This window comes from Nicotiana tomentosiformis, chromosome 1 (assembly GCF_000390325.3).
Source record: "Nicotiana tomentosiformis chromosome 1, ASM39032v3, whole genome shotgun sequence".
NCBI classification, from domain to species: Eukaryota; Viridiplantae; Streptophyta; class Magnoliopsida; order Solanales; family Solanaceae; genus Nicotiana; species Nicotiana tomentosiformis.
In genome coordinates, this window is record NC_090812.1 from 90,709,032 (window position 1) to 90,727,759 (window position 18,728).

Sequence of the window (18,728 nt, forward strand, 5' to 3'; positions counted from 1 at the left end):
ACTACTGGCCCTGGATGGAACACGACGCTAAGGCGTTCGTTCATAAATACGACAAGTGTCAATGCCATGCACTGTTGGTACACCAGCCGGCAGAACTATTGCACTCAGTATTATCACCATGGACATTCATGAAATGGGGGATGGACATAGTCTATCCGCTGTCGCTGGCTCCCGTTAAAGTAAGGTTTCTTTTGATTTTAACTAAGTACTTCTCTAAGTGGGTTGAAGTAGGTCCATACTAGAAAATCGGCGAGCGCGAAGTGGTCGATTTCCTATGGGAAAATATAATTTGCCGGTTTGGAATATTGAAGGAGATATCCTATGACAACGGGCCACAGTTCATAGGCGCAAAGCTCACAAAATTCCTTTAGGACTTCAAAATCAAAAGAATCACATTTTCGCCATACCATCCGAGCGCAAATGACCAAGCAGAGTTGACGAACAAGGTGATTATTCAAAACCTCAAAAAGAGTTTTAAGCAGCCAAAGGCAAATGGCCCGAAGAGTTATCTGGGGTGCTATGGGCATACCGGACAACGACCAAGTCAAGTATGGGAGAGACACCTTTCTCTCTTGTATACGGAGAAGAAGCTCTGATCCCGGTGGAAGTAGGAGAACCTACATTGAGGTACTTCCGGGCGGACAAAGAAATAAACAATGAAGCATTGCTAGTCAAATTGGAGCTGCTTTACGAACGCAGGGACTTGGTGCACATAAGGATGGCGGCCTAGAAACAAAGAATGGAAAGATACTATAATAGAAGAGCCAATCTCCATTATTTCAAAGTAGGAAACTTGGTTTTTAGAAAAGTGACTCAAAACACCTGAGAGCTCAACACAGGGAAGCTGGGTCTGACGTGAGAAGGACCCTATTAGGTTTTAGCTATCACTGGGAAAGGATCATATGAAATGGAAAACCAACACGGAGTAAATTTGCCAAGCAACTGGAATGTGACCCACCTCAAAAGGTATAATTGTTGATGAGCATCGCTTATACTGAACGTATGTGCTGCACTTTTTTCTTTTCATCTAGTTTTTGACCTAATTAGGTTTTCCTGGCAAGGTTTCTAACGAGGCAGCAACGAAAAGCATACTACGAAGGACATGTCATCGATAGAAATAAGACCTTTAAATGACAAGGCATAAAAACGATAAGCCACTATGGGATGGTTAGATAGTCTTTGGCTCGATAGCAAAGTTCCTAATGGGAAACGAAGCTTGCTATCGGACCGAAGGCTATTCAACCTTTCATGAGTGCTCCTTCCCTACAAAGCCACTGGGGGTGGTTAGATAATCTTTAGCTCGGTAGCAAAGTTCTTAACGGGAAACAAAGCTTGCTACCGGACCAAAGATAATCCAACCATTCACTATTGGAATCCTCAAAGGAGCAAGACTTCTAGTACTCCAATTCGCATTCTTCGCATTCGAACATTGAGGTGGGGGAAGGTAATGATATGAGAATACGACAACCCGATTGCCATAGAAATCGGGAACAAATATGCCTCATCGGGATCGGGGACCGCACAGCCAGCCCCGTAGAAACAAGTTGTATAAATTGGCCACATGTAATGGCAATCACTTTTCTTTCAACAAAATGAAAGCTTATGTACTTTTGAAGATAGAAAGAATAAAATAAAGTCCTTTTATTTTTATCTTGTTTCTTGTCCAAACAATGAATCGATTTTATAATTTGAAAGTTAATCAAGTACTTCAAATGCTAGCACCAGAATAAACATGAGACGTCCTCTTCAAGAGCACCGTAAACATAAGAGGGACCTCTCTTATGAAACCCTTACACTAAAGGGTTGGTTCTGGAAGAGTTTATGCCCGGAACCCAAATGCTATCGGGGAAAAATGCACTCGAAGCCTTGTATAATTCGACAAAAATAAACAAACTTTGTGCAATGCTTAAACGAAAAGCACTTTTATATATCAAACGTGCCAAATATCACAAGTACAAAAATACGAAAAGAAAACAACAAAGGAAAAAGAAAGCAAAAAACTAAACTATATCACCCCTAAAACTAGGGGGAAGAGAAGCATTTGCGCCCCCAGGAGAAGTAGGCGGATCTTCCGTCGGCTCAGGATCTTGGACTTCATCATTATCCTTTTCAAGTTACTCATCGGTTCCTGAGAACTCGGAACCGGAGCTAGAAGAGTTATTGTATCAGGTTGAGTCAAGAGGCGTCTTCGAGCGGTTGACTCCAGCTCTCAGGCCTTGGCGATTTTGGCATCAATCTCAATGACGCCCGATTTGGCCTCTTCCAAGGGTTTCCTCCTCATGCTATACATTGAATGTGTTTTTTCAATAATTAGGGAATTCGCTCAGCACTGAAGTTCTGATTTATGCCACTCAACCTCAGTCGAAAGGCCATCCCGCTTGGATTTCGCGGCGCTAAGGCTAAGATCAAGATCACGGATAGTGGTTATATGAACCTTATTATGTTCCATGAGCCTCTTATACCTATCATCCATATGGACACGCTTCTCCTCGGCAGCAACGACCTCTACAGTCTTGGAATTCAAGGCAGCCTCCAAGTAATTTACTCGCTCAGTGGAGGCAGCCTCGCGCTCGGCAGAAACAAGCATAACATTTTGGACCTCAGACCATTTAGCCTTGGCTTCTTGAAACTATACATTTAACTTAGAGGCTTCTTGGCTGAGGGCCATCACTTCCTGCTCGCTATTCTGTAACCGAGCCTCCAACTCACCGGCTTTAGCAGTTTGTGCTTCCAACACCAGGAGGCGAGCAACAACTTGGTCCCTCTCGGCCAACAGTTGATCCCGCTCGGACTTAAATCTTTTCTTTATCGAGGATCAACTTCTGAAGGCCCTCAGAAGTAAGAAAGTTGGCTTGTGAAGCAAAAACCTAAGTTAGAAATTATGGCATAGCAAGTCAAGAAGAAACAAGCAGTAAAAAGAACAAGTATGTTATCGATGCTGCATTATGCATGGCATTACTTAACAAACACTCTCCCGAGAGAGAGTGTATTTTCTTCTTATCCTTTTCTGAAGCCAACGACTTCAGATAGTTGGCAAGTTCAACTGGCTAAGACAGCAGATGGCACTCGGTAGATACTGAGAGGGAGACACTTTTCCTCCTCCGGGGATCTGCAGAAGGGGCAGATAATTGTGCCCCAAATTCCCATGGTTTGGGGACTGGGGATGAGGGACATCCTCGTCTCGAGCGTCTGCGGCCGGTGGGGGTGACGTAGCAGTTGTTGGTGACGAAGGTATGGTCGGCGTGGAAGGAGATGAAGCTGATGGTGTTGTGGGTTGAGAAGCAGATGCGGCAAAGGCAGTGCTGGTTGTTGGTTGCTCACCAACCGAAGACGGAAGAGGCCTGATACTCAGTCTCATGGTACCGGGAGCAGCAACTGGGACTGGAAAGGGAGAATTGGCATTCTCCACCAAGTCAAAATCTTCCTAGAGCACTTGGGCATTGTCCCTGGTTAGGGTTATAAGCTCTTCAGATTGAGCATTATGTTGAGCTGATGAAGGTCGTTGTCTCCTTTGTAGGGAAGTCCCTTTATCACTGGCTTCTCCGTCATCATCAATCACCACAGTGACTGCGGCTGGCTCGGGCGCGGCTTTCTTCACCTTTTTATTCTTGTCCTTGGCCGAGGAAGATGCCGTATTTTTGGTTGCTTGTTCTCCGGCTGGGGACTCCAAGAGGAAGCACTTGCACCGAAAGCCGATACGATGTCGCCAGTTCGGGTGAAAGCCTCCTTCAACAACCTCGCAGTCTCCGCGGGATCAGCCAAAGTATCCTCCTCAGGGATGGTAATAGAGCCCTGCGGGAGACCTGAATTCAACGAAAAAAGAGGTTAACCAATTTTCTTATGTACAAAAATGAGATGAGGACAAAATCAGTTTCACAAGTCAACTTACCGTGATTTTTGGCCTTCCACCCGTATTTTGGGGCCAGTTCTTTCCACCGACGGGCCTCAGGCGTGGTAATGTCTAGAATCTTTTGAACCTACTGGTCCAAGCCTTCAACCCTTGGTGGTGTCCACCGAGTTGCTGAAATAATGAAAAGAGAAGGATCAGTAATGACATGAAACAGCCATTTTTCAGAAAAAAAAAACATACTTTGAACTTACGTGTATGAGTCCAAGACTCAGGGAAAGATTGAGTTGTGGCTGGGATGATATCCCTGGTGGCAACAATGACAAACCTCTTCATCTATCCACGGTCGTTTTCGTCATCCATGCTGGTGAGCAAAGCCTGATGGCCACGTTTGCTAAAATTTATTACTCCCCCACGGAAAATCTTGGGGGGGGGGGGAGGTAGAGATTTATCATGCGAGCCAAGGTGAGCTCCTCCTTCGTCTTCTGGCACAACTGCCATAGACATGCCACCGTTCGCTAAACAGAAAGACCCACATATGCAAGCAAACCTGGTATTTGTGCCACAACTCCAAAATCACGGGGTCAATTCCTCCGCTCAAAGAAAACACACCCAAAGTAAATGGGTACGTATAAACGTACATGAATCCCTTATTAGAAAAGATTACTTGCTCCACCAGTTCGAGAGCAATGATGTTCATATCATGGCAATCACAATCCTTCTTCACGGAAGGAATGCTGGAAGGACGGATGGAAGAAGGGTATATGCCAACAGCCCAAGTGCGAGAACTTGAAGAAGGAAACTTTTCTTCAAAGTCCTTGGCTGTGTTAAGTCTATTGGGAATGATAGTGTTCATCGTAGGGGATCAGCATCAACGGTAAGTTTTTTGTCTTTGTTCTCCTTCGGACCCCCATCGAAGAGAAACCTGAGTTCTTGGAAAAAGAAGTCATGATCAGCAGAAGGTGATAAGAGTTCTTTGAAGAAGAAGATTAAAGAAGAGTAAAAGCATGAAAGAGTTGAATGCAAATAAGTTGAGAGAGTTTGTAGAACTGTGAAGTGTAAAAGAAGAAGAATGATGCGTATAAGTAAAGGAATAGATGATTAAAATCGTGGCTATGATTACCTCGAAAACCGGCAAAAATATTACTAAATCATGGAGTAACACGTGTTCGGGGTATTAAATGTGGAAAGACGTGCGTCTAATCAAGCGTTAGAAACTTTTCAGGAGGGTTCCGAAAATTTTCCGCCAAGAAAGAAATCTTCACCAACTTCCCGATGACACGAAGATGTGCCACTGGAAAGCAAGGAGACTATCTGTATAAGGTAAAATCGGTTCACATTAAATACTCGAATGATAGAATGACCCATGGAACCGGAGACATACTGGAGACAAAGTGAGTGGAAACTGAGACCGAGTACAACAGTTTCGATTGGCATCGGGCAGACCCCAGAACATTGTTAACGAGGGCAAATGAATATTTGCCACCAGATGACATTCAATGAAGAATATTCCTCAGTATTAAACACACAATTCGTTACAGAGAATTTTGGCATTCATAGCCTAACGTTATATATTCTTTAATGACCCCCATTATTGTCATTTAAGAGGGGCTTGATCCTAGGAACTTGTTCCCTAGGTATAACTATAAACAGTGACTTCAACAGCCATTGTAAAGGATAAATTTTCTGACAAACTTAGGCTACACATTATTCAGAGCTAAATAATACTTTATTTTCTGTCTTACGATACTCTTATTTGTTGCCTTCAGAAACCATGCTCCCGGAACCAACCTATCTACTTTTTTCTCTCGGTTTCAACGCTAAGTCTTGTATTTTATTTAATTTATTTTTTATTTTGGGATAAAATTGATTCACTTATCTATAAACCAAGCTATAAATTCAACTGTACCGTTTTACGGGTAAACAAATAGAAATTCAAAATCTACTTGAAGAAGATTACATTTTCGTGCTAATAATTATTTTATGAAATAAAAGCAATTCAGTAAAATATAAATAAAAAGCGGAGATAGAAAGAAGGAAGAACTTTTCTTCTTCAATTGTGTGCTCTTACCCATCTGTTACAAAGCCTTTATATAGATATGAAAAGTGAAAATCACTATTGTAAAATAGTGAGAGGAATGGCTACTATACAGTAAATGTAATGGGACTCAGCATGAGAATCCATATCTATCATTTTTCAACAATATGTAATTTGTTAAATTAATTTTTGATTTTTGCAACACTACCCTTTTTTATTAACGCCAATAAGATACAAATTTAGAGCTGACATGTAAGCAGGTGGAACCCATATTATCATCAACTAAATTTTTGGCCAAATACATCGACATCCCCTTAAAGTTGTCCACACCTTTCACTTAGACACTTCATCTTAAGTATGTTCAATTTAAACACTTTAACCAGACTTTTACTGTGTCATTCAGACACAATATGCTGACATGGCAAAGCAAGTGACTCTCACATTTTTCAACCGCGTGAAAATGATCTGAAAAACAAATCTTTCATACTTCTTGCCGAAAAATGAATATTTTTGCCGAAAACATTTCCCGGTGGATCTTCCAAAAACCCTTCAGATCTGAAAGCTTTGCGATGAGACCAAATGGGTCGCGGGTGAATTTTGTCGACACAAATTTATTCCAGTGAGGCAATGTCGAGTATGTGCTTAACTTGTTTGGTGCACTGCATAAATAAACTAACACCCAGAAATTTATTCCTATTCCAGCAAATTAAAAAGCAAATTAAAAAGAAAACTTTTGAATGCTCAAAGGTTGTTTTTGTTTGATTGGTTATTAAAAAGAAGGTATTTTTGGTTCCTCTTATGTTGTGATGGGCGGGGTTTCGCGTGATGATTCGACCCCGACAGACGGTGATCGGCGGCAGCGACCATGGCATTGTTGTCTTCTCTTTGCCCCATTTTACACAGATCTGAGACTCAATGATTTTCAATAAAGGATGGTCACCCCTCTCTGCCATATTCATGATTTCTCCACTATTAAAACCAACAATGCTTTGAGAAAAGAAGAACAATAAAATAAAAATATTGAACCATCTCAGCAGCACTCCTTTATCTCTATAAAAATAGCTATTATGCTCTTTCTTTTTCTACTTTTGCTGTTACAACAACTGATTTTCATCACCAGAAATTTTTTCTCCAGTCATTTTGGTTCCAAAACTCTCAGTAGTTTTAACCTAGAAAGGGAGAATGAAGAAAAAGAAGAAGAAAAAAACTAAATTTTTGGAGAAGAAGAAAGATTGATTTTTCCGGCGAGGAGGAATCGTCGGGGAAGATGACGACGCTCGGGTGGGGTTCTCGTTTTTTTTTTTATTTTATATAATTTGATTAAGTTAAATTCACATGTCCTTGGCTTATTCGTTATTGTGGTATGTGAATTACACACATCTTTTGTGTCTGGCTGCTTACGAATTTTGTGTCTAAACGACACATTAAAGGCATGGTTAAAGTATTCAAATGGAACATAGTTAGGATAGTGTCGAAGTGAAGAGTGTGAACAACTTTAAGGGTATGTCCATGTATTTGGCCTAAATATTCTAGTTTAACATGTCATGGACTTCTATATCTATCTTTTTTGTAAGATGGAAAACCCGCAGACGCTACAGGCTCTGCCCTTCGGGTGAGCCCTCTGTGGTGAGCACTTTATGCGTATTGGGTAAACTTCCCCTGTACAAACCACACAGGATATGTAAACCGCACTAAGCAAGCCATGTGCGACAGGCTCAACCCAGAAGTCATTGAGGGGGAATGATCCCAGCCGTCATCCATATCTCCAAACCAAATGGGCAACCCCGAAGGGTTCAGGGATATTTAACTAGGGGTGTTCAAAATCGAATCGAAACCGAAAATCGAATCGCAAAAGTGGCTTAGTGGCTTATTGGTAACGGATTATCGGTTTAACGGATGGGGAACATATTGAAATTTTATTATTAAGGGCTTATCCGTTTGGGGGGCGGATTATCCAATTTTCTTATATATATATATATATATATATATATATATATATATATATATATATATATATATATATATATATATATATATATATATATATATATATATATTATATATTACATAATAAAAATCCCTTCCACACTTCCACTTATCCAATACTGGACCGGTATTTACTCTATTAGAATTTAGAAACCCTAATATCTAAAATTCCTAATTTCCCTCGGATCTCATAAGCAACAACAACGAGATCTCATTTCTTTGAAGCTGCAGAAATTGAAGCACTGTTAGGTGTTAGCTACAACAGTTGTATTTTGGATGTCTCCAATTGTTCTAGATTTTATGTCTAAATTTCTATTTTATCTCTAGTTGTATTCTAGACTCATTTTGACAGATGTAATTGCCATGTTAGGAAGTGTTAATTGTTATGTTAGCTGAAGCAATATTGGCTTTTTGCTGGTATTTACTAATTACTAGTAATCGTGTAACACAAAGGACCAAAATATTCCTCTATAATATATATTGAACTAGACTGATAAATGGTCCGATAATAGCTAAATCAATACCAATATATGATATCTTATACATTTAAATAAATAACCGCCTCGATAAGCAGCCCTACATTTAACTAATTCACCCCAAATAAAAGTGAGATCTATAGGGTTTATTATCAAAAGTAAATTTAAAAAATAGAACACCAATCTCTGTACTCACATGGGCAGTTGTGTTCCTCAGCTTAACTAGTTTTTCAGTTGAAGATGCGAATCGAAAGAAAAGCGACATGAAGCGGAGGAATTTCCGAAAGAGAAGTATAGCGGACGACGGGGAAGAAGATTCAGCAACTAAGAATAACGACGTGTCCGACGACGAGCAAGAAAGGAGGTGAGTTCACTCTTCATTAGGTTTTCACTTCAGTATAGTTTAGGGTTTTTCAATTTGGTGTTGCGCCCAAGCAGGTTGGCTTTAGAGGAGGTGAAATTTCTTCAAAAACAAAGAGAGAGGAAGCTAGGAATCCCAGCTGTATCCTCCTCAACAGCACAAGTTGCAGCAGGCGGCAGTGGCGGCGGCGCTAGTAATAACAGTGCAGGTGGTTTGGTTAGGAAGGTGAACGATAAGGGTGAAGGGGATGTGGAGAAAGATGAGTTGGTGCTGCAAGATACTTTTGCTCAGGAAACTGCCGTGTTGGAAGAAGACCCCAACATGTAATTCTCATCCCTCTCTAAAGATTATGTATCATTGAAATGTCTGCTGAATCTTTCAACCTTCGCCTGTAATCAATTACCCTAATGTTGTTGAATGCCTGTGGTCAGTGGCTGATGTTGCTGCTAAGAATTTTTAGAAGAATTAAGCTAAATAGCTGCCGTTTAAACTAAAAATAACTGGCGGATGTTTTTTTTTATATATGTATCCATGTATAATATGTGTATAATCTTGTATAATCAGTATGTGTATAATTAGTATATGATCTATGTATACCGGCTAAGAAAAGTATACGGTGAATCTGCCCAGCTATTTGTGTAAATATCCCGAATTTTAAAAGTATAGCGAGTTCAGGCTAAGAATTTTAAAGGTTAAACCAATTAAGTTAAAATCTTAGATCCACCTCTGCCTATGGTAATGCATTAGATTGATTGTTTCCTCTTTGTAGTTTTTTTATTTCTTCCAAACAACTGTTGCCTTCATCTTAATACGACTTAATAGCAGTAACTCTGTTGCCTTCATCTTAATACAACTTAATAGCAGTAACTATCTCTGTAAGCAGTATATGGTAGTGCGGTGAACTATTCTTGCTTATCAATTGGAATCTGTCATCTCCTTTGCATATGGAGCCTACAATGATACTATTAGGCTAGAGATGCCAGGAAATATTTTAATATTTTTGCTATTCAAATTCCTTACTTGCCATGGTTACTACCAGGTGAGTTCAACATTATTAGAGGTGTAATTGAAGGTAAAGTAGGTACCACTTTTGAGTTTTTATCATTAGTAAATACGTGCTTTGGTGATCGATGCAGTGACGTTGATAAACACCCTGCAAAGGCCGTATCTTTGCTCAGAACAGTGGAAGAATCTTGACTCCCTAGTTTACCTGTGTTTCAGATCACTGCCCTTTGCTTACCCCCTTTATTTACTCCCTTTGTTTTTGCTAGTGGACAAAACCCTTTTAGAATATCACATTTTGGGAGAGATATCCTAGCTTCTTCACTACACTCATTAATGCTTGGAGCGTGTGGTCACTGGTAATCCACTCAGCAATTGTGGCAAAAGCAGCAATAGCAGAAAGCAGATCTCAAAAGTTCTAATAAGATACATATTGGTCATGTGCCTACCAAGTCCTACAACTTAAGCAGCAATTATATGTAATTCAGAACTAAGTCCTCTCATTCATAACAACTTTTCTTTTAACACAACAGCAAAAGGAGGTTAAATGCATGGAATGCTGATACAACATTTTTCTTTCGAGAGTTGGCGCATCATCAGTGTTGTCAAAGCCTCGATTAAGCCATGAAATTAGGTGCAAAACAGGTTAAGCACTTCGCCTTACTTAGCGTGCGGTTCAGTTCATGCACCAAGGCGATAAGGAGTTTGTCTCAACCCATGGGCTTTGTCTTGAAGATGGAAACACTAACAATTATTATGTCACTTAATTTTGCAGTTGCTTTATCATATAATTGTTGTCGTGTTCAGAATTCACCTGCGCCTTTTTTCATTCGTGCCTACGCTTTATTCGCGCTTTGCGCTTTATGCCTCGAAGACATCAGTGATATTTTTTCTTGGCTACTTGCTATGATAACACTGCTCAGCATAGAGCTGAAAACAACCTTATTAGCTGCCATTCTCTTGAAGTTAGGAAAGTTTTACAAGGAGTCGAAATTGGACATTTTCTCTTATTTTAGTGGTGATATTCATCAATTTTTTGATATAGTAATTATTTTATTGATTGAAAAAGGGAATTATCTGCATGTAACATGTATACAAAAGGTACAGAGGCATATAACATGTATACAAAAGGTACGGAGTCTGCTTATAAAAAAAACAATAGGTAGAGTGTCTTGTACAAAAACATGGTTTTACTTAAAAAGCTCCAGGTTCTCCAAAAATGGAGAAAATAACGTTATCAATTGCCTTTCTTAGTCACACAAACTACTAGTTGATGCCTTGGTTTACTTGTCTGAAGAATACATAATCATAATGTATCTTGTAAGGCAAGACAAAGCTTACAATCATCCTATTGGTAGCGGACAAATTAGGTGTTTTTGGGCCGTTATGGTGCTTAGTTTTTTTATGAAGTGGTGTATCAATAACAAAAGCATCCAGAAGATGCATGAATTACAAAAAAAGGAGATATCAGCTCCAGGGGAAGACAAAAACCTATCACTGTATTATGGAGCTGATAAAATCCAAAAGGTGATCAGGGTTATACACAGGGGTATGATTAACCAACAGGTGTCTGGCAGTTGAAATGCCATGAAAGCATCAATGATTCCTTTCTGTCCATATGCACCATAACTCATTTTCTAGCTGAAATATGGGAAAGCACTTGGGTTTAGTGGGGTTGAAGTTCTGGAATTTGGTTTTCATATGCTGGATAAAACACTTAAAATTTTGTGAAAAGAAGGAACATATTCAACAAATTACGGTACAAATTTCAGACCATGTCGGACTTTAATGTGAACATAACCTGTTCACTATAAGTTCTTTGTGGGGTTGGGGAGGCTGGAGACTTGCTTATGAGTTTTTAATGGTGGGACTTGGTTATGAAATAGACTTGGAATGGCGGAATGATATTTTAGAATAGCAGACACATTTGGAAAAAGGAAGCTGTAGGAATACTACCTAGAATAACGTTCAAATAACTATATGGTGTTGGGGTGTATAGACCCGGTTTGAGCAGAGAATTGGATGTTAAAGAAAATGGCGGAATCATATTTTAGAATGGCAGACACATTTGAAAAAAGGAAGCTGTAGGAGTACTACCTAGAATTACGTTCAAATAACTATATGGTGTCGGGATCGACGGGGTGTATAGACCCGGTTTGAGCAGAGAATTAGATGTTAAACCATCACTCCTCTCGCTTGCATTGAAGCTACAGATACGCCTAATAAGCTTCTAGCTTCCCTATTGTTAGGAGGATTTTCAATAAACAATTAAGAAATCTATTACTCGACTTCTAAAACCAGTCAGAATCGAAGCAAGGAAGACAAAAAATATTAATGCATTAGGATCTCATGTACTGGATTGGTAGAAGCTTACTGTAAATTAGTTATGCATTTGGGTTTGCTACCAATCTAAATCAGAACAAAGTAGATATGTTCCAAGTGTGGCCTATGGAATGGAGAAGGTTTCCCATTCTTGCTGTTGTGTTCAGCAATCATTTGGAAGTTGTTATATCAACAGGAAGTGGTGATTGCTCAGCTGCTTGGAGATGGCATGCCAAAGAGAAAGTTGCACCAAAACATTACTAAGTGACCAGCGTTCTAGATCCACCGCCCTTGATTATATCAATCTTTATGTTTTCTGTTTCTTTTACGTAATGTGCATCACATGTGTATGCGGAGATCTATCAAAAATAAAATAGGTTCAAGAAGAGTATTTGAATGTTGTACTTCTACTAGAGATTATTCATCTAAACTAGGTTTTTAGAGGAATCTATTTTATTGGTCCTGAAAATTTGATCATCTACATGTTTTAGCAATATATGTTTACTGCTTTCTTCCTTTTTTGCATTAAAATTTGGCAGGGTGAGATACATTGAGCAAGAGTTGGCCAAAAAAAGAGGCAAGAACGTTGATGCAGCCGATCAAGTTGAAAATGAAGTGAAACGTGCTGAGGATGAACTTTACAAAATTCCGGAGCATCTTAAAGTGAGTATAGTAGATTTTTAATAATTCTTGGCCCCATCAAAATTGCAAAGGAAATAGAAAAAGAAAAAAAAAGATTTTCTCTTGCCTTTTTGTTGGCCTAATATATTATCTTACTGGTAAAGTTGCTGTCATGTGACCAGGAGGTCACGGGTTCAAGCCGTGAAAACAACCTCTTGCAGAAATACAGGGTAAAGTAGCGTACAATAGACCCTTGTGGTCCGGCCCTTCCCCAGACCCGCGCATAGCAGGAGCTTAGTGCACCGGGCTGCCCTTTTTTACTGCCTAAGATAACTATATTTGCTTTTATCTATACAATTACAATAGAACCTATATTTGCTTCACTTTTAATTTTTTTTAGGTTCATTTTATCTCTATTTATGTTCATGTGTTCATCTGGATCCGAATATTTAATATTGCAGTTTTAATATACTCCATTTATGCCTCGTGTTTTTTCCGTTACAAATTTACAATAATGTTACCATCTGGATTTAATAATCTGGCTTTTGCTGTAGTCACATAGTTGGCACACACAAATGGCTGATATTTGGCAGACCATTACCCAATTTTTTTATTTTTGATAATAGTAATGGTTTTATTGGTTACAAAGAGCAGAACCCTCATTGCCAGAGTATCACACCTTCTGTTTGCTGTCGATGCTCATGTTTTTTATGTAGAGGCAGTAGATCTAAAATATGTAATTATGTGGTTCCAACTCTTCCAGGTTGTCTAGTGACTAAGGATCAATTTTAAAGAAGGGAAAAATACATAAATTGCACCCTGAACTTGTCCCGAAAAGTTACATGCACACTCTAACTTTGTGAGCTTCCCTTTTACCCCTCAATTCTTGTTCAGAGTATAACTAATACCCCCTAAGAGGTGATGTGTAAAAGAAAGTGTTTCCACCCTCCTATACGTGCGTGACAAGCAAAAAAAAAAGAAAGTTAAAAACCAGTTAAATTGTACAAATGGCATTTTCCAATAGGAGATTATTCAATTAATTACACTTAATTTGTTTTGGGCCCTCCTTTTCTTTTACTTTAAATTTCTTATTTTTTCATATTCTTTTTTCTCTCTCTTTCTTTCTTTTCTCCGGACATGGAAACCTCCACCAGCATGTATTGAGATATCCAAATAGCAAGAAGTTCTTTTTGCTGTTTTTTCATCTCTTGGATACAGAAGAGCTACATAGAGGGCTGCTATGAAGCGGAAAAAACCTTAATTTTTTAGAATATAAATAAAAAGTGAAAGCAGTTACTGTTGATAACAACTATGTGAAGATTTATGGAAATCCAGGAGCGAAGGGGCAGAAGACATGAGTTACTGTGATGTAGCAATTTACTGCTAGTTAGCATAGTTCAGTCTGAATATAGCGCCTCCTCTAGCAGTCCTTTTGGATTTGGGGTTCAGAATTATTGTTAATTAGAGTTAATTCTCATCCTCTCCCCAGACCCCACTTGTGGGATCCCACTGGGTTGTTGTTGTTTTGTTGTAGAGTTAATTTTCGTCGTTAGCTTTCCAGTTGTTTTAGCACATCACATTTTGGTATTTTATTTCCTTTTAAGGAATTTTATATCAAGAGTGTTAGATTGTTTAGAATTAGGCTAAATCTCATGTTTATCCCGGCAGTTCCTGTTTGTCTGTGCCACTTTTCAATCAATCAACAATCAATGAAATTTGCTGCAGCCCCAAATTAGTTGGGGTCAGCTTTGTGAATCCTCTATAGCTTTTTCGTTCTATCCGGCGCTCTTCTTTTTATTATTTTATTCTGTATTCATCAACTGGCCTTTTCTCCCTCTCAGGTGAAAAGGAGGAATTCAGAGGAGAGCTCCACCCAGTGGACTACTGGAATAGCTGAAATACAGCTCCCTATAGAGTATGCACGTTTATTCTTATGGTGAAAAACATGGGGTTTATTTATACAGTTTTTGGTTACTGATCAAATGTCTATTAACCTTTATTTAGATAAAGGCTTGCCAGGAGAAAAGTTTTCCCAAGATGAAAAACCTCTCATATTTCACTCTATTCATTTTGAAATGAGAGGTTTTTTCAAGATGAAAAACCTCTCATATATCACACTATTCATTTTGAAACATTTGAGCATGGAACGGACCAGCCAAATACGGAAGTTGAGCTCTGTAGCTAATTTTTTGATGTTTCTTTTTCACAATTTTACTGTTCTAAGGTACAAATTGAAGAATATCGAGGAGACAGAGGCTGCTAAAAAGCTCCTACAGGAGAAGAGGCTCGTGGGAAGAGCCAGAACTGAATCTAGCATCCCCTCAAGTTACTCTGCAGACTATTTCCAACGTGGCAAGGATTATGCTGAAAAACTCCGGAGAGGTAGGTTGCAATTGCTTCTCTCGACTAGCTTACTGAGTTGTCTGATGATAAAAGTTCCTTTGTATGAAACTTCAAACCTAGATTGGACAACCTTTGAATAATTTAGGAGAATAATTGTATTCACAGTTATCTTCACTTCCTAGTTCCATGCCTTTTTTTTTCCTTAACAGTTGTGCAAATCGTCAGCACAAAGGCTGTGCTCTTAGCCAATTTAGAGATTCCTTAAGAGTGCAAAAACATGTCCTTGTTCTTCTTTACATCTTCATGATGTCTATGATGTCTAGTATGGATTCAAGATTCATCATTATTTACATTATTTTCTTTGCACCAAAAGTGAAAAAGCAGTGTACAATTCATCTTTATCCTCTGAATGGAACTGCATCTATCTTCAAAGCACATATCATTCATTTCTTCCAGACTATCCATCAAATGCAAGCTGGGATCAAATTCCACTAATTCCTGTCTTACATTGTCTCCCAGAATATGCCAGCACCTCAAAAGCTCAACTGTGAACTTTGGCATAGTCTACCTGAGTCCAACCTTGCCGAGAAATAGTAGCCGCAGCTGTGTAGAGACTCCAAAATACAAAAATACAAAAAAAAAAAAAAAATAAAAGAAGAAGAAGAAGAAGATGGCTATTATTCTCTGACTCTGCATGGCATAAGTAGCGCCTGGAACTCATCTGAACTCCTCTATTCTTTATGTTTTTCTGGGTTAAGCAAGCACACCTAGCCATCAACAACACAAAACAAACTATTTTGAAAGGAGCCTTGATTCCAGGTCTGTTTCCAAGGTCAGTTGTTGCCCACCTGACTGTTTCCTGATAGTAAGGAATAAGCTGACTTCATTGTAAAAACCTTACTGTTGTTCCATGTCCTAGTTCCATGACTTCCAGTCTATGAGAACCACTGCATGCCGTAACATATGTTGGCGCCTGTTACAGGATACCACAAATACCATCAATGTTATCTAATTCAAGACCGACCGTCACCCTATGATACCCATTTCTGTTGAATTTTACCTTCATGCTACTGGGGTTGATGACATATTTGACCTCAATGCCGTTGTTAGAGCCTACAAATCTCATGCTTCTGGGGAGAAGAGGACATCTAATATTTTCTGTCATCTTCCCCACTATTTATGTCAGCTTTTCAAATCTTGATACCCATCGACCAATAAATCATTTGAAGAGTATCTGGTCTTCGCACTATAAGCTCGTATATTGGGTTTAATTTCTTCCTTTGGGACAGGTTAGCCTTGGAATTGCTTGCAACTTTATAAATGTTTGTTTTTTGTTCCTCATTGTTTCCTTTATCACTAATGATGCAAAATGTGTCTTTAACAGAACATCCTGATTTGTACAAGGATAAGACTAAAGATACTGGAAATCCAGAATCCAAACCCCTTGATTCAAGTTCAGATGTAGGCGTCAAAAGGCAAGCTGCAACAGATCAATTCATGCTCGAACGCTTTCGGAAAAGGGACCGTCATCGGGTTATGCGTAGATAGTGTATTAACATGGTTCTCCCACATGACGGAGTCGTTCCTCGGTGAAAAGTATAGCTGTCCAGCTTCCTTTGCTGTCTGTGAAGGCATAAGCTTTGTTTGACATGGAAGTAGCTCTTATTCCATCTTTACCAACCTCATTTTAATTTTTTTTTTTATGCAGATTGATTTCCCTACAACTAGAATATGACTTCTCTTAAAGACAAAAATATGCTTTGCAATTGGCAGTGGCAGTTTACTGTTGTTTTTCATTTTGTATAAATAGTTTTAATACAAAATAAAAAATGATTATTAAGAGATGACAAAATTGATTTAGCGGGCGTTTGGACATAAGAATTGTAAAATTTCAAAACAGAGTGAATTTTTTTTCTAAGTGAAAATAATATTTGAAAATTAGAGTTGTGTTTGGACATGAATAAAATTTTGGGTTGTTTTTGAATTTTTGTGAATGATATGAGTGAAAATTTTGAAAAACAGTTTTTTGGAATTTTTTAAAATTTTGAAAAATTTCAAAATTATTTTCAAGTGAAAATTGAAAATTTTATTGCCAAACATTGATTTCGAAAAAAAAAAAAAAAAATTCAAGAAAAAGTAAAAAAATTCTTATGTCCAGATGGGTTCTTAATCCAACGTGATGATCGACTCACAATTGCCATATATAAAAAAGGAAAATTCTAAGAGAAATGTATATTTTTAGCCGCTCCTAAAAATAATAATCACCACCAATAACAAATTTAATGTATTCTCATAAATGAGTCTGGGAAGGGTAGTGTGTAAGCAGACTTTACCCCTACTTTATAGAGACAGAGAGGTGGTTTCCGATAGACACCCTCAGCTCAAGGAACAATGGAGATAAATCAGCAAGTAGCAAGCAATAGTAACAACACTAAAAATAATAACCGATAAAATATATATTTTTTATATGTATATGTATTATATACATATACATATATATATTTTATACACTTTGGCTAGTGAATTCAATTAGTTTGATTGACATGCAATTTTGTATTTTGCCCATATTCTAATGACCATTGGTCCAGGAAATGTCTAACTGTTTTAGCATGTTATCATAGACTAATACTTCCATTGGAGAATTCTTGACCACTTTTTATATTATTTTTTTTACTGTTTTTCTTAAATGGAAAGTTTTATTATGCTCTTTGCAAAATATATAATAATCAAGGAATACATACGATGCATCTCAAGGAATCTTCCATTGCTGATATGCCAGAAAGCATGAAGCATCCTTCTCAAAAAGAGAGCATGAACCATCAAAGAATTCGATAGGCAAATGAACTGAAAGGTACACATCAGTCGATGTTGAACTCAGTTTGCAAAAATAAACAAACATAAATTGCACATCCTTGCGGGAGCTATCTTTGATCGATGACTTTTCATTTTACGGTAAGAGGCGGATGTAGTTTTTCGGGCTACGGGTTCATTTGAATTTATAAGCTCAATTGATCGATAACTTATCATTTTACAGTTAGGGGTGCATATAGCCTTTCGACTACGCATTCATCTAAACCTATAACTTTCGACACATAGTATGAATATATATGTAAAATCCTACTAAAATCTCAATAAATATTAGATTTGAACCCATGACTTTAACGGTATAATTAATTCAATGCAAAGCTGAACCCATTAAATTTCAATCATGAATCCGCCTCTATTTATAGTTTGCTTAATGAACAAGCAATAAGTGCTCTTAGATTTTATATAAATAAGTTTGAAAGGCGATTAGATACAAAGGCGAAAATATTAAAGTGTGATGGAATTGGTGAAAATATCCAATGTGGTGATCACGACCCACGAGTACTAGTAGTCTTATATAAAAAGAGAAATTCTAAAAGAAATGTATATTTTTAGCTGCTCCTAAAAATAATAGGAAATTTTACCTCATATAGCAAATGTTGATACCTTATTTATTATAAATAAATACCCTTTTAAAAAATTATCTTAGCTACCTTTTAATTTTTATAGCAAAATATCTATTTATGGTCACTTCCTACCTTTAAGCCATTAAATACGTTGTGTATTATTTTTCTCTCTCCATCTCTCTTCCCTCTCTCCTCCTTTCTCTTTCCTCTTTCTTCTCTTTTTCCCTCGGTTTTTCCTCCCTTGCTTTTAGAAACCCTAGCAGGGGTTGTGTTCCGCCAACGACAGATCCGGCCAGCGACC

At 38.2% G+C, this 18,728-nt stretch overlaps 1 protein-coding gene across 4 annotated transcripts; it reads left to right on the forward strand.

The window, feature by feature from the left end:
• The first annotated feature begins 6,344 nt into the window (after window positions 1–6,344).
• On the forward strand, window positions 6,345–16,792 carry LOC104116327 (protein COP1 SUPPRESSOR 2). 4 transcript variants are annotated; one of them, XR_011411575.1, is made up of 9 exons: window positions 7,138–7,166; window positions 8,565–8,711; window positions 8,786–9,031; window positions 12,572–12,695; window positions 14,495–14,568; window positions 14,878–15,035; window positions 15,516–15,828; window positions 15,979–16,285; window positions 16,381–16,515. XR_011411575.1 is itself a non-coding variant. In XM_009627154.4 (7 exons), exons 2-7 carry the CDS (start codon window positions 8,611–8,613, stop codon window positions 16,542–16,544), a joined length of 867 nt encoding a protein of 288 aa, XP_009625449.1. In that variant the 5' UTR covers window positions 6,345–6,519; window positions 8,565–8,610; the 3' UTR covers window positions 16,545–16,792. The 4 variants fall into 4 exon arrangements, 2 of the variants coding, with proteins under 2 accessions (XP_009625449.1, XP_070043525.1); XR_011411574.1 differs by having other exon boundaries at window positions 15,516–16,285; window positions 16,381–16,792; XM_009627154.4 differs by lacking the exons at window positions 7,138–7,166; window positions 15,516–15,828; window positions 15,979–16,285 and adding an exon at window positions 6,345–6,519 and having other exon boundaries at window positions 16,381–16,792.
• Window positions 16,793–18,728: the final 1,936 nt, after the last annotated feature.

What these genes read in the sequence shown, in the direction of transcription:
- LOC104116327 (XM_070187424.1), top strand. An exon ending in GACGACGAGCAAGAAAGGAG is followed by an intron (nt 8,712 to 8,785) that starts GTGAGTTCACTC and finishes GCGCCCAAGCAG; the next exon opens with GTTGGCTTTAGAGGAGGTGA. An exon ending in TGCTGAAAAACTCCGGAGAG is followed by an intron (nt 15,036 to 16,380) that starts GTAGGTTGCAAT and finishes TGTCTTTAACAG; the next exon opens with AACATCCTGATTTGTACAAG.